This window comes from Pseudophryne corroboree, chromosome 7 (assembly GCF_028390025.1).
Source record: "Pseudophryne corroboree isolate aPseCor3 chromosome 7, aPseCor3.hap2, whole genome shotgun sequence".
Lineage (NCBI taxonomy): Eukaryota > Metazoa > Chordata > Amphibia > Anura > Myobatrachidae > Pseudophryne > Pseudophryne corroboree.
The window spans coordinates 357,863,402-357,879,650 of record NC_086450.1 but is presented as its reverse complement, the minus strand read 5'-3'; the positions used below and the strand labels follow the sequence as shown (position 1 = coordinate 357,879,650).

Below are 16,249 nucleotides of genomic sequence, written 5' to 3'. Positions count from 1 at the left end.
CTCCTTTCACAAATGTCTGAAATTCAGGTACTGAAGCTAGTTCTTTTTGAAAGAAAATCGACAGAGCCGAGATCTGTACTTTAATGGAGCCTAGTTTTAGGCCCATATTAACTCCTGCTTGCAGGAAATGCAGAAATCGACCTAGTTGAAATTCCTCTGTTGGGGCCTTTTCGGCCTCACACCATGCAACATACTTCCGCCATATGCGGTGATAATGATTTGCTGTAACCTCTTTTCTAGCTTTAATAAGCGTAGGAATGACTTCCTCCGGAATGCCCTTTTCCTTCAGGATCCGGCGTTCAACCGCCATGCCGTCAAACGCAGCCGCGGTAAGTCCTGGAACAGACAGGGCCCCTGCTGTAGCAGGTCTTGTCTGAGCGGCAGAGACCACGGGTCCTCTGAGATCATCTCTTGAAGTTCCGGGTAACACGCTCTTCTTGGCCAATCCGGAACCACGAGAATTGTGTTTACAACTCGCTTTCTTATTATTCTCAATACCTTTGGTATGAGAGGTAGAGGAGGGAACACAAACTGACTGGTACACCCACGGTGTCACTAGAGCGTCCACAGCTATCGCCTGAGGGTCTCTTGACCTGGCGCAATACCTCTCTAGTTTTTTGTTTAGGCGGGACGCCATCATGTCCACCTGTGGACGACCCCACTGATTTACAATCATTTGGAAGACTTCTGGATGAAGTCCCCACTCTCCCGGGTGGAGGTCGTGCCTGCTGAGAAAGTCTGCTTCCCAGTTGTCCACTCCCGGGATGAACACTGCTGACAGTGCTAGTACATGATTTTCCGCCCATCGGAGAATCCTTGTGGCTTCTGCCATTGCCATCCTGCTTCTTGTGCCGCCCTGTCGATTCACATGGGCGACTGCCGTGATGTTGTCTGACTGGATCAGCACCGGCTGGTGTAGGAGCAGGGATTTTGCTTGACTTAGGGCATTGTAAATGGCCCTTAGTTCCAGAATATTTATGTGAAGGGAAGTCTCCTGACTTGACCATAGTCCTTGGAAGTTTCTTCCCTTTGTGACTGCCCCCCAGCCTCGTAGGCTGGCATCCGTGGTCACCAGGACCCAGTCCTGTATGCCGACTCTGCGGCCCTCCAAAAGATGAGCACTCTGCAGCCACCACAGAAGAGACACCCTGGTTCTTGGGGACAGGGTTATCAAGCGATGCATCTGAAGATGCGATCCGGACCACTTGTCCAACAGGTCCCACTGAAAAATCCTGGCATGGAACCTGCCGAATGGAATTGCTTCGTAAGAAGCTACCATCTTTCCCAGGACCCGCGTGCAGTGATGCACCGATACCTGTTTTGGTTTTAGGAGGTCTCTGACTAGAGAAGACAACTCCCTGGCTTTCTCCTCCGGGAGAAACACTTTTTTTTTTTTGGACTGTGTCCAGATTCATTCCCAGGAACATTAGACGTGTCGTCGGGACCAGCTGTGACTTTGGGATATTCAGAATCCAGCCGTGCTGGCGCAGCACTTCCTGAGATAGTGCTACTCCCACTAACAACCGTTCCTTGGATCGTGCCTTTATTAGGAGATCGTCCAAGTATGGGATAATTAAAACTCCCTTTTTTCGAAGGAGTATCATCATTTCCGCCATAACCTTGGTAAATACCCTCGGTGCCGTGGAGAGTCCAAACGGCAGCGTCTGGAATTGGTAATGGCAATCCTGTACCACAAATCTGAGGTACTCCTGGTGAGGATGGTAAATGGGGACATGAAGCTAAGCATCCTTGATGTCCAGGGATACCATGTAATCCCCCTCCTCCAGGCTTGCAATAACCGCCCTGAGCGATTCCATCTTGAACTTTAATTTTTTTATGTATGTGTTCAAGGATTTCAAATTTAAAATGGGTCTCACCGAACCGTCCGGTTTCGGCACCACAAATAGTGTGGAATAGTAACCCCGGCCTTGTTGAAGTAGGGGTACCTTGATTATCACCTGCTGGGAATACAGCTTGTGAATCGCTGCTAGCACCGCCTCCCTGTCTGAGGGAGCAATCGGCAAGGCAGATTTTAGGAACCGGTGGGGTGGAGCCGCCTCGAATTCCAGCTTGTACCCCTGAGATACTATTTGAAGGATCCAGGGATCCACCTGTGAGCGAGCCCACTGATCGCTGAATTTCATGAGGCGGGCCCCCACCGTACCTGGCTCCGCCTGTGGAGCCCCACCGTCATGCGGCGGACTTGGAAGAGGAAGCGGGGGAGGACTTTTCCACTGGCGAGTCCATAAGCATCTCCTAGCAGAGATGGACAATGCACTTATTTTAGATGCCAGCCGGCAGACTTCCCTCTGTGCATCTCTCATATATAAGACTGAGTCTTTGATATGGTCAATTGTTAGCAGAATCGTGTCTCTGTCTGATGTGTCAATATTTTCTGACAGTTTATCTGACCACGCAGCGGCAGCACTGTACATCCATGCTGACGCAATAGCTGGTCTAAGTATAATGCCTGAGTGTGTATATACAGACTTCAGGATTGCCTCCTGCTTTCTATCAGCAGGTTCCTTAAGGGCGGCCGTATCCTGAGACGGTAGTGCCACCTTTTTAGACAAACGTGTGAGCGCTTTATCCACTCTAGGAGGTGTTTCCCAACGTAACCTATCCTCTGGCGGGAAAGGGAACGCCATTAGTACCTTCTTAGGAATTACCAATTTCTTATCAGGGGAAGCCCACGCTTCTTCACACACTTCATTTAATTCATCTGACGGGGGAAAAACTACAGGTAGTTTTTTCTCCCCAAACATAATACCCTTTTTTGTGGTACCTGGATGTAAATCAGAGATATTTAACACCTCTTTCATTGCCTCAATCATGCAGTGAATGGCCTTAATGGGCATTAAATTTTGACTCCTCGTCGTCGACACTGGTGTCAGTATCCGTGTCGACATCTACTTGTGCCATCTGAGATAGCGGGCGTTTCAGAGCCCCTGATGACTTTTGAGACACCTGGACAGGCACGAGCTGAGAACTCGGCTGTCCCGCAGTCGGCATGTCGTCAAATTTCTTATGTAATGAGTCTATACGTGCACTCATTTCTTTCCATAAGCACATCCACTCAGGTGTCTGCCCCCCAGGGGGTGACATCCCTTCTAAAGGCATCTGCTCCGCCTCCACCTCATTATCCTCATCAAACATGTCGACACAGCCGTACCGACACACTCCACACACACAGGGAATGCTCAATATAGAGGACAGGACCCACAAAAGCCCTTTGGGGGGACAGAGTGAGAGTATGCCAGCACACACCAGAGCGCTATATAAGGCAGGGACTAACTGAGTTATGTCCCTTATAGCTGCTTTTTAATATAAACTATATACTGCACCAAATTAAATGCCCCCCCTCTCTCTTTTTTACCCTTTTCTGTAGAGTAGTCTGCAGGGGAGAGCCAGGGAGCTTCCTTCCAGCGGAACTGTGAGGGAAAAATGGCGCCCAGTGTGCTGAGGGAGATAGCTCCGCCCCTTTTCCGCGGCCTATTCTCCCGCTTTTTCTGGATTCTGGCAGGGGTATTTACCTCATATATAGCCCCTGGGGCTATATATTGAGGTATTTTTGCCAGCCAAGGTGTTTTTATTGCTGCCTCAGGGCGCCCCCCCCCCAGCGCCCTGCACCCTCAGTGACCGGAGTGTGAAGTGTGAGAGGAGCAATGGCGCACAGCTGCAGTGCTGTGCGCTACCTTGGTGAAGACTGATTTCTTCATGCCGCCGATTTTCCGGACCATCTTCTTGCTTCTGGCTCTGTAAGGGGGACGGCGGCGCGGCTCCGGGACCGAACATCAAGGCTGGGCCTGCGGTCGATCCCTCTGGAGCTAATGGTGTCCAGTAGCCTAAGAAGCCCAATCCGGCTGCAAGCAGGCGAGTTCGCTTCTTCTCCCCTTAGTCCCTCGCTGCAGTGAGCCTGTTGCCAGCAGGTCTCACTGAAAATAATAAACCTAAGACTATCTTTCTTCTAAGAGCTCAGGAGAGCCCCTAGTGTGCATCCAACCTCGGCCGGGCACAAAATCTAACTGAGGCTTGGAGGAGGGTCATAGTGGGAGGAGCCAGTGCACACCAGGTAGTCCTAAATCTTTCTAGAGTGCCCAGCCTCCTTCGGAGCCCGCTATTCCCCATGGTCCTTTCGGAGTTCCCAGCATCCACTAGGACGTTAGAGAAATAGGAATAGCACGCCGAGTGAAATACCCAATAAGTAAGCCACGCAGCAGCTACATACATACACATACACACACACACACACACACACACACACACACACACACACACACACACACATATATATAGTCACAAACGTACCATGCAGAAATTATGCACCATAAAACTGCACTGGACTAGCAATACAAAAGTAACACTCAGTACGGTTATATGTGTCAATAGATTTAACAAAACACATTAGATACAGGATGTATATCACAGGGTGTTTGTGCCACACACAACCCTGAATGTATGCACTCTTTCTTAACTAACACTGTCCCAGTGACAGGTAGAATACTTAAGTGTCCTGTAAAATGCACAGCGCTGGCGATCAGGCGGCTTTACAGAGGAGGATTTGCCCCAACAGTCCCAGGAACAGCTCAGCTCTGTGATCGTTGCAGACAGGGAGTGAAGGAGAGATATGCACTGTGCAGCTCCAGGGCGGGAACATTCACAGAAATAGAGCCCTGGGGCTGGGGCTACAGGTTAGGCCTGCTCCCCATGCTGGCATCCCCTGCGGGCTGTGAAAACGGGGTTAAATGAGATTAAAAACCCTCAGACTTGTGCCCAATGTCCCTGGTGGCTAGTGGAGCGGCTGCCCAATAGCAGTGTCCACACCAGTGCACGCGCGGCCCACCTCCCACGGTCGCGCTGGATCGCGGTAAAGTGCGGCCAAAGAGACCCTTACCTCCCCCGTACCCGAGGCCACGCGATCCAGGAGGGCAGCGGTGTGTGTGTGACTGACGCTGGAAAGACCCGGAGCCTCCGCTACAGTGACCCGGCAACAAAGGCGCAGGAGTATACAGCGCCGCTGGGGGTGATGAAGCTGCAGTCAGAAAAGAGGATTTTGGTACTTACCGATAAATCCATTTCTCTGAATCCTCTAGGGGACACTGGAGCATTCCATTAGACATTAGGGGTGTGAAGCTTGCAACCGGAGGTGTGGCACAATCTAAAATTAGTATTGTCTGCACAGCCGGCTCCTCCCCCTTCACATCCCTCCTCCCTCAGTTTGGAAAATTTGACTGAGAGAATAGGACATGATAGTATAGCACATGGCGAGGAACCGAACCGTACAACCTATCAAACAGCACCCAAGAACTCTTAACTGAAAAACGAACGCTGTTTGTACAAACTTTGTAAAATCCACATTAGGCACAGAGCCACAATGTGATTTGATCCTATGACCTTGTTCGTCAAAGTCCAGGGATTAACTATGTGAGCCACAAGAGTCCTTTGAATAGGAAGCGTGCACCCAGCAGGCCGACAGCACCGAGGCGGGCGTCCAGTGTCCCCTAGAGGATTCAGATAAATGGATTTATCGGTAAGTACCAAAATCCTCTTTTCTCTTTCATCCACTAGGGGACACTGGAGCATTCCATTAGACATTAGGGGACGTCCCAAAGTTAACCCCCAGGGAGGGAGTGCTGTCGGTTGTCTGCAAAACCAAACGTCCGAACATAGAGTCGCCGGACTCAAAGGTATCAAACTTGCAAAAGTACGCGAACGCGTGGGCTGAAGACCACGCCGCCGCTCCGCAGAGTTGAGCAGTGGAAGCACCTCTGGCCACCGCCCACGAGGCATCCACAAATCGGGTGGTAGGAGCACCCGTCTGAACCCGAACCTGTTTCCCACAGGAAATATAAGCTTGCCAATTGGCAAGTCCAAACCATCGAGACAAAGACCACTGAGATGCTGGCCAAACCTTTCTTAGGCCCCTCATGAAGACCAAATGAATGGACTGACCTTCTTAAGAATGATGTAACCTGTACGTATACCCGTAAAGCTCGGACAACATCCAAGGACACGTCCCCGTCTGCAAGACCCCGGAAGGATGGGACCACAATGGGCTGGTTTACGTGAAACCCCGAAACAACCTTAGGTAGGGGTTCTGCTCCTGTACGGAGTTCTGCTCCATACTCCTGAAAAGTCCAAATGGGGCTCTTACACCAAGTCACGCAACATAAAAAAAAAACCCTGGCCAAAGCCAAGGCAAGCAATAACGTGACCTACCAAGAAAGATATTTCAAGACTGGTTTTGCTAGCGGTTCAAAAGTAGGTGATGTCAAAAACTCCAACACCAAATGTAAGTTCCATGGTGTAGTAGGAGAAAGAAAAAGGGGCTGCTATCCGCAGAACCCCCTGTAAAAGGGTTTGACTTCTGCAAGGATGCTAATCGCTGTTGAAATTGGACGGAGATACCAAAATTATAACTGCAGAGAGCCCAGCCTCAGTCTTAAATCAAGACCGGCCTGTAGGAAGAGTAGAAGGGGTATATGCAATTGCGGTCGAATTCCCGAAATTGTCGAATTTCGGGTCATTTTCGACCAAAAAAAAATATCGCCTATGCAATTCAGTGCTTTCCGACCAAAAAACGGACTTTCAAAATTCGACTTTTTGAAATTCGAATTTTTGCAAATTCGACTTTTCTGCAATGATACAAGTGCTGCAATTCGACCAAAGCATATTCAATTCAAGTTTGGAAATTCGACAGCAGTGCTTTTAGACAGCAAATTCGTCATTTTCAATCCGCCACACTTTGGAGGGTGAAAACAAATAAAAAAAATTTAAAACATGTTTTTTTTTGTGTTTTTTTTTGGGGGAATAGCAGATCTATTTATATTAGAAGGGTTTAGGTACTTTTTTTTTTTTTTTTGGAGGGACAAATATTATTTATATATTTTTTAAATTTTTTTTTTTTTTTTTAATGCTGGAACGGTAAAATCATTAAAAAAAATGGCGTGGGGTCCCCCCTCCAAAGCATAACCAGCCTCGGGCTCTTCGAGCTGGTCCTGGTTCTAAAAATGCGGGGGAAAAATTGACAGGGGATCCCCCGTATTTTTAAAACCAGCACCGGGCTCTGCGCCTGGTGCCAAAAATACGGGGGACAAAAAGAGTAGGGGTCCCCCGTATTTTTAACACCAGCATCGGGCTCCACTAGCTGGACAGATAATGCCACAGCCGGGGGTCACTTTTATGCCGTGCCCTGCGGCCGTGGCATCAAATATCCAACTAGTCACCCCTGGCCGGGGTACCCTGGGGGAGTGGGGACCCCTTCAATCAAGGGGTCCCCCCCCCCCCAGCCACCCAAGGGCCAGGGGTGAAGCCCGAGGCTGTCCCCCCCCATCCAATGGGCTGCGGATGGGGGGGCTGATAGCCTTTTGTGATAATAAAAAGATATTGTTTTTTCCAGTAGTACTACAAGTCCCAGCAAGCCTCCCCCGCAAGCTGGTACTTGGAGAACCACAAGTACCAGCATGCGGGAGAAAAACGGGCCCGCTGGTACCTGTAGTACTACTGGGGAAAAAATACCCAAATAAAAACAGGACACACACACCGTCGACAGTAAAACTTTATTTCATACGTCGACACACACATACTTACCTATGTTCACACGCCGACATCGGTCCTCTTCTCCATGTAGAATCCACGGATACCTGAAAAGAAAAGTTCAATATACTCACCTCAGCCATGGTCCAGAGATAAATCCACGTACTTGGCAAAAAAAGAAAACGCAAATACCCGACCACTGGACTGAAAGGGGTCCCATGCTGACACATGGGACACCTTTCCACGAATGAGACCTGTCAGTGACAGCTGTCACAGAAAGGTCTCTAAGCCAATCAGGAAGCGCAACTTCGTTGCGCTCACCTGATTGGCTGTGCGCTGTCTGTACTGTGACAGCGCATCGCAAAGCCGCTCTATTACTTTCAATGGTGGGAACTTAGCGGCTAGCGGTGAGGTCACCCGCCGGTCAGCGGCTGACCGGCGGGTGACCCCACCGCTACCCGCAAAGTTCCCACCATTGAAAGTAATGGAGCGGCTTTGCGATGCGCTGTCACAGTACAGACAGCGCACAGCCAATCAGGTGAGCACCACGGAAGTAGCGCTTCCTGATTGGCTGAAGGGACTTCAGTGACAGGAGTCACGTGATGTCCCGGCATTCGGGAGAAAGGGGTCTGATGTGAAAGCATTGGACCCCTTTCAGTCCGGTATGGAGCGGGTATTTGCGGTTTTTTTTTTTAACAAGTACCTGGATTTATCTCTCTGGACGTGGATTTATCTCTGGACGCTGGAAGGTGAGTATAATTTTTTCACAGGTACCCTCGGATCGTCGGAGACCGTGGCAGTCGGCGTGTCAACATAGGTAAGTATGTGTGTGTCGGTAGTGTGTAATAAAGTTTTACTATCAAGGTGTGTGTGTCCTGTTTTTATTTGGGTATTTTTTTCCCAGTAGTACTACAGGTACCAGCGGGCCCGTTTTTCTCCCGCATGCTGGTACTTGTGGTTCTCCAAGTACCAGCTTGCGGGGGAGGCTTGCTGGGACTTGTAGTACTACTGGAAAAAACAATATCTTTTTATTATCACAAAAGGCTATCAGCCCCCCCATCCGCAGCCCATTGGATGGGGGGGGACAGCCTCGGGCTTCACCCCTGGCCCTTGGGTGGCTGGGGGGGGACCCCTTGATTGAAGGGGTCCCCACTCCCCCAGGGTACCCCGGCCAGGGGTGACTAGTTGGATATTTGATGCCACGGCCGCAGGGCACGGTATAAAAGTGACCCCCGGCTGTGGCATTATCTGTCCAGCTAGTGGAGCCCGATGCTGGTGTTAAAAATACGGGGGACCCCTACTCTTTTTGTCCCCCGTATTTTTGGCACCAGCACCAGGCGCAGAGCCCGGTGCTGGTTTTAAAAATACGGGGGATCCCTGGCCAATTTTTCCCCGGATTTTTAGAACCAGGACCAGCTCGATGAGCCCGAGGCTGGTTATGCTTTGGAGGGGGGACCCCACGCCATTTTTTTTTCCGGGTTTTTCCCGTTTTTTAAAATCGCGGCAAAATCCGCCAAATCGGCCGATTTTCGCCCGCGATTCTGGCGAATCCGTTTTTCATTGAATATGGTGAATTCCGGCAGGCACCTGCCGGAATTCACCTGGCGAATTGAGTCGGGGGAAAAAAACGGCGAAAAATTGCCGCAATTCGCCGTGAATTGCATATACCTCGAAGTCTGGATAAGTGGAAGTGCTTCAAATTCCACCCACGTTCTTGACACCAAGCCATGTACCTCTTCCAATCCTGTAGCATTACATAGCTGTGACCGGCTACCCAGCGGCAATCACCATAGGAATGGGCGACCGTGGTATACTTCTGTTCCTTAAAATCCGGGTTTCAATAGCCTTGCTGGGAACCACAGCTTGTTCCTGGGAGTTGGAACTGTCCCTGAGATAGCAGGTCCCCTCTCAGAAGAGACCTTCAAGGATGTTCCGTTACGAACCCACGCAGGTCCGAGTACTAACTCCTGCGGGACCAATCCGGTGCGATTATAATCACCGACACTCGCTGTCGTGTCAATCCAACTTTTTTTTTTTTTTTGTACTCCGAGCCCTGGGTATGTGTTGGAAAGGTGAAAAAAAATGGAAACCCTTTTATAACACCAAGAAAATGTTAATGCGTCCACTCCTTCAGCTGCTGGATCACTTGTCCTGGACATCTATCTGGGCAGCTGATGGTACGGTCGAGACGCCATTGGGATGGAGGTACCACTCCCATGGATGCACGACCTGGCGACTGAAATAATCTGCATCCCAGTTCTCCACACGTGGAATGAACCCTGCCGAGAGGACGACGTTTCGCCTTTTTGCCCACAACAAAATCTTTTGTGGCTTCCTTTAACGCCATCCCGCTTCTCCAGGACTGATTACGTCTGCCGTCGTCGGGACATTGTCCGACTGCATCTTTATGTGTTGACCCATGACTGGGCCTTTGGCTACGAAAAAGGGCCCTGTAAACTGCTCTGTTGCAGGATCCCTTCAATCCCAAATGCCGAATCTCTAGCCTGCTGCGAGATTCCTGCGCAACGCCCACCAAATTAATGAGGTACGTATGCGTGGTGGAAGTCGGATTCTTTGTGTAGAAGCCAGTGTGACCCTGCTCCCTGAGCAATAAGGTTCATCAGTAATGGTCGGGAATGAAATCTGCCTTACTGGGGATCTTCGAAAGATGCCACCAACTTCCCAAGAAATTTCACACAGAGGTGTAGAGAAACCTTTTGTGACCTTCGTACCTAAGCCACTAATCTCTGTATGTCCAGGACCTAGTTCCTTGGTAGGAACACTTTCAATAGTACAGTGTCCAAGAGGAGACCGAGGAACTGAATCCGTTGAATTGGCATGAGGCTGGATCTCTGGAAATTCACAATCTGCCCATGTGGAATGAGAAATGGATGAGACGTTTGAACATCTTTGGCCAACTGGTCCCGAGAGGATGCCTTGATGAGCAGGTCGCCTAGATAAGGACTAATCGTGACTCCCAACAGACCTGATTCTGCAACCATGAATGCTATGATCTTCGTAAAGAACCTTGATAGACCGAACGGCAGGGCCCTGAAATGGTAGCCATCCATCCACAGTGCGAACCTCAAGTAAGCCTGTTGAAGAGCCCAGATTGGAATAAGCACATATGCCTGTGCAATAACCAACTGGATTTATTCCAGCTTGAATTAGAAGACACTGAGAGATCGGTTTAAGACGGTTAAATCGAGTCTCGGCCTGCCTATCCGGACCACTTTTTGCACGACAAAAGGATTGGAATAAAAAAAAACGTTCCTCTCTGAGGGGCGGCCACCGGAACAAGAACCTGCGAATGTAGCTAAGTTCCAATTGGTGGCAGTAGCGTTTATTATCTCTAGCAGCAGGTCCATCCCGCTTTTCTGGCTGTTGTGAGCGGTCTCTATCTCTGCCCCCCCACGTACTTGTGTACCGAAACCTCTTCCTGGGGCGTGTAAGGACTGAGAGCCAAAGGAATTACCAGCTGGTCCTCAAGTACCTCTCCTAAACTGTGGAGTGGCTATGTATAAGGTGTAGGCAGATCAGTGGACGCTGTATCTTGCGAAATCCTCCTGGCTAACACTGGACCGAAAAACCTCACCTCCTCAAAGGGGATAGATTCTACCGTCCCTTGGTGTCAGAGTCTCTAGCCGATATGGCTGATGTAGAGATGCGTAATGTCTATAGGCTTGACACAAGTATGAAGCTGAATTTCAATTGTGTCCCGCCAGTTGAGTAATTTCTTTCCAGACCATGCTCCCATGGCCTTGTTAACCCCAAGCGCAGACGACCGTAGGTCTCTGTGCTGCATCTGCTACAAAAATTTACTTTAAAGGTGGGTGACCTTTCCACTTCGTTTCATTACGTAACGGTAAGATTGTTTTCTTTGACAACCTTCCTGGGAAACATCCACTACCGGCGGAATCTCCCACTTATCCATTATACCCTTAGGTAGGGGATCAGTTACTAAAAACCCTGTTTGGAAATTGAACACGGTTGTCAGGTTGGTTCCAGGACTCCTCCATTCAAGACTGGAGGAATTTAGGAATGGGAAATGCTGCGGAACGCGCTTGGGATTCGAACCATCCGAAGCTACTGGCTCAGTCTCTTATTATTCCTTAAAGTTTTAGGATCTCAGCTTGTTGTGATGAAATAATCAAGACCTGAGATTGCCGCGTCCTTTTTGGACAATCGGCGTCTAGTGTAAACAAATCACCCTTGTGTATTAATGAAAAAAGCCTCATCCTCTTCCCGTTACAACAGGAATAGGCCTTTTAACCGCCTTGCACATTGTTACCTGCTTGTGCTGGAGGCGTTAACCTGATGAGAAATCTTTTTAATCGTCTTGGAGAATCCCGCAGCACTAAATTGTTGCGTGCGGGATTCTGGCATCTCATTGGAGATTCTATGTACAAGTTGATAGAGACCGAGCACTGCTCCCAGGTGGAACTTCCTTTCTAAGCAGGAGTTGGCCAACCCGCGTGCTTCGGTACAGTTCGTACAAACAAAAGAGGTCTCTGCCCTCTTGGAGGTCTGCTTTAGACCTGTCATTGAAACTCCCTACCAGGGTATTTTGTGGCGCTTTCACCCTTTAAACTAGGAAGAGAAAGGCTGTTCGAAATGACGGAAGCAAAGTTATCGGATCGGGCTGGAAACACTGTTCTTTTTTATATAGAAACCAGAACAGGTCAAAATTATATTTATAAAAATGAAATAAAAAATAAAGAAATAAACAAAATTAAACACCAGCCGACATACAACCCCCAAACCTCAACTGTAATTCAGCTACGATGGGAGAGTTGGGATCCGCTTGCTTCCTTGTATTTTCGTCAGGATCTTTAGAAGAGAAGTCCTTTGAAAATATAAATGGTATGGTAAGTTTATTTTGTTCAGGAGAACTGAATATATGTTATCGCCAGCAGAGGGAGCTATTGCTACACCTGAAACTTCTTCTCTTATGATTGCCATACAAGGGGGGAGGGCTACCCTTCCCCGTCAATGGCGCCAGGAAGGAATAATTAAAATAGCCGACACTGAAAAATTCATGTCACATCATGAGTCCAAACACTGGCCAGCATTTCTCACCACAATAAACTTCTTAAAAATCAATATGGGGATGCGCGCGGATGTCTGCCAAGCGCCTACCCCCCATGTTACTGCAGAGTCCTGTGAACAATCATCCCCAGACCCTTTGCACTGTGGTCGGGAGCACCACTGCCTGAACTACAGCACCTTCTTCCACACGCGGCTCTCCTCAGCCACGCGGGACACCGCAGCCTCCATGGTGCGCGCGCGCGCCACGGGGCCGTCTCACCAAGTCCCACAGCGGTGCTACTGTCTCACCCGGCAACGCACGGCACGGGACCCTTCACCAAGTCCCGTAACTGCGCCTCTCCAGGACCTCCTCGCGGCTCTCCTCAAAGGCGACGCACGCCACGGGGCCGTCTCACCAAGTCCCGCAACGGTGCTACTGTCACCCCCGGCAACGCACGCCACGGGACCCTTCACCAAGTCCCGTAGCTGCGCCTCTCTAGTCTCCCCTACTGGTCCTCCCCCACTCAGACCCGCAGCGGCGCCTCAGTCCTCCCGGGCGACGCACGCCACGGGGCTTCTCTCACCCCTCCCGTAGCGGCGCCTCTCCTGAGATGCTGAATGCAATGTCCAGGATCGCATGGGGAGCTAGAGGGGGGGAATTAAATATGCTACACTAACTTTGTAATTTTAAAAACCCTCATACTCACAGTTGCTGGTAAGGAGATGCAGACTCCTTCAGCCGGAATCATTGTCTCCGCTCCTGGACTTTGTCCCCCTTTTATTAGGGGGACGCAGCCATTTCATCTGGTAAAGCCTGCACCCCCCTTTCATTTAGGTGGGATCGGGCATTTACCATTCTGTCATCTGAAACCTGCACCCTCCTTTTGGTTAGGAGGGATTGGGCTAGTAAAAAGAAAAGAAAAATAAATAAATAAAATAAATAATTCTTCATGGGAACAAGAGCTCCCTTCAGTGCCTGTTACCTCCTTGGCACAATTTTCCAAACTGAGGGAGGAGGGATGTGAAGGGGGAGGAGCCGGCTGTGCAGACAATGCTAATTTTAGATTGTGCCACACCTCCAGTTGCAAGCTTCACACCCCTAATGTCTAATGGAATGCTCCAGTGTCCCCTAGTGGATGAAAGAGAAAAGTCTATGTGACTTTACCTGCTGCAGCCCTGAAGTCTTGTAGAAGTATTCTTCTGTAAAGTTCTTTAAAAAAAGCTATCAATAGGCTGCAAAAGGCAGCCCTCCCGTTATGTGCCTGCTTACTGAGCTCCTGTGCACAAAGGCGGGGTTATAGAGGAGGCGGCGCTGTGCATCTTGGGAACAGTCAAAGCTTTGAGCCTGTTGGTGCCTCGGATAAAGATCCTACTCTACACCCCGATGTTATTCCTTGTGCAGCCCAGTGTACCCCGCAGCAGAAAAAAGGTTACTGTTTATAATCAATGTCACCCCAGAGGTACTGTATGGCACCCAGTATTATCAGACATACAAAAACAACAGGTGTTGAATTGTATATAAGAAATCTGATCTGGCCTACAAACCACTTGAAATAAAGATTAGGTTATCTATCCAATATAACAAAGAAACACCTACCTGGGGGATTTTATTAGTTCTGTATTTTCAGTCATGCCAGGATTTTGACAAAGTAAATACTGTCTTTCATGTTCTGAGCGGCTGTCCTAAAAACAGAAAGCTTATTATGTACATACGATACGGTACATCATTAATTAAAAGGTAAGGTTCTTAAGTATCCAAAAAGGTATAAATGTCAGGACTTGCTTTAGAACCACTTAACCTCCCCTAATAACTAATTAGGTATTTGGAAGTTTTTAATTAGCTTAACTGAGCCAATAATTACATTATTGAGGTTAAAGATAAATTAATAAATGTACTTCCACAATGGCTAACCCCAAACCCCCTTGATTGTTAGTATATCCTAGAATCAACTTCCTTTTTATGATGGATTGGTCTAACACATCCACAAAGAGGATCCGACAGAGAAGTTCACTTGGCTGCCTTGCATACATACTCTAGCTCCCCCCTGTAAAGGATTCCACCACTTAACGGACGACTTTTTTCCTTCAAAAGCGTTGACATTTTATTTAATAAAGTTGAAAAAGTATTTTTTTTAAATATTTAAACATTATATTATGCACATCTGCAGAACGGATGTCCTCGTCAAAAACGGGGGGACAGAGTGGAACGGCGCAGTTGCATGAAACCTGACCATGCCAGTTAAGTGGTTAAGTAGATGCTTCCAGCTTACCACATGGTGCAACTTAGAGGTTTTAGATCCTTTTAAAAAGTCTATTCAATTTTATATGTGTGATGTTATTCTGTTTCTTATTTAAAAGGATTTTCTCGCCTTTTTTTTGGATAGGGCTTCAGTTATTATAGGCAATAGTATTTTGCCCTGGTAACAAATTCAATGCTTTGGGTGTTGTATTAGACTTATGGGCTTCATCTAACATGGACATTGTCACCTGAAATCACCCTTTTCCATTTTTTTCTTTGCATTTTTCGTTTAATTCCTTTGAAATTAAACAATAGTTTGCTTAATATCACTCTTACTTAAAAGGAGGGAGGGGAAGGGGGTGGTAAATAGTTGTACAGCTGGATGACATCTTCAGCTGCATCCGACTGACACAAATACACTTTTTTGTGCACGCTCCTATCCTGCTTAAGCTTGAAATTCAAATGCTCCAACAATGCTTAAGCCCAACAGGGAGCAACTTCTAAGCAAACTGATTAGTTTGGAAACTGAAGGAAACAGATTTATAAATACAAAAGCGCATCATCACTACACAAGGTCTTTCTGTATTACAATAGTTCCACTTTAGGTTTGTAAAATTAGTGACTCACTTGTCCCAACAGTATGTTTGGAGCAGAGAATACAATTAAATGAATAAAAGTGGGGCCTATAGGCATCTTAGCAGGTGTATGCATTTTCACCCACCTTGACCGCGCAGTAATGAAGATGCACCCAAGACTCCTCAGCCTGTTTTTTTTGCAGAAAATCGTAGGAAAGGACCCTCCTCTGTTTAGCTTGCTCAGATTCCGGACGGGAGAAACGTACCTACAAGAGGAAGAGAACACTCAGCCTGGACAAGTTCTGAAAACTGTACATACAAAAAGCATCACATTGTTTGGCTACAGGAATTGTTTTACATTTATGTAGGAAATCTCAATATCAATGTTACCTCTAAGTGATCTGTAAATGAAAATAGGATTTTAATTACCTACCGGTAAATCCTTTTCTCGTAGTCCATGAGGGATATTGGGGGAATCTAGTACGATGGGTATAGACGGGGTCTAAAGGAGCCGATGTACTTTAAATTTCTTCAACTGGTTGTGCTGGCTCCTCCCCTCTATGCCCCCTCCCACAAGCAGTTATAGGAAAAACAGTACACTGGGTTCCACAGGGAATACATCAGGGTGTAGAGATGGATCTTGATCCAGAGGCAACAACAGGCTAAAGCTTTAGACTGCCCCAGGATGCATTGCGGGGCCTCCTATATATAACCCCGCCTCCAGGCACTGTGAGCTCAGTTTTAGTCAACCAGTCCAATGCAGAAGCAGGTAAAAGAGAAGGCAGATGTTAGTCACATAAAACCACATTCTCACGACAGGAGAAGGGACCAGCGGCTAATGCCATACAAACCCAAAGAAGCTAAGTGCGTC

General features: G+C 48.2%; 1 protein-coding gene across 1 annotated transcript in view; it reads right to left on the bottom strand.

Moving 5' to 3' along the window:
- The window catches only part of POLR3E (RNA polymerase III subunit E), a 261,241-nt gene that overhangs the window by 146,369 nt on the left and 98,623 nt on the right, over positions 1-16,249 (bottom strand). Inside the window, exons 9-10 of the mRNA XM_063934456.1 lie at positions 15,525-15,644; positions 14,162-14,247 (exon numbers count right to left, since the gene is read on the bottom strand). Of these exons, the coding sequence (XP_063790526.1) occupies positions 14,162-14,247; positions 15,525-15,644 (206 nt within the window). The remainder of the gene's footprint in view (positions 1-14,161; positions 14,248-15,524; positions 15,645-16,249) is intronic.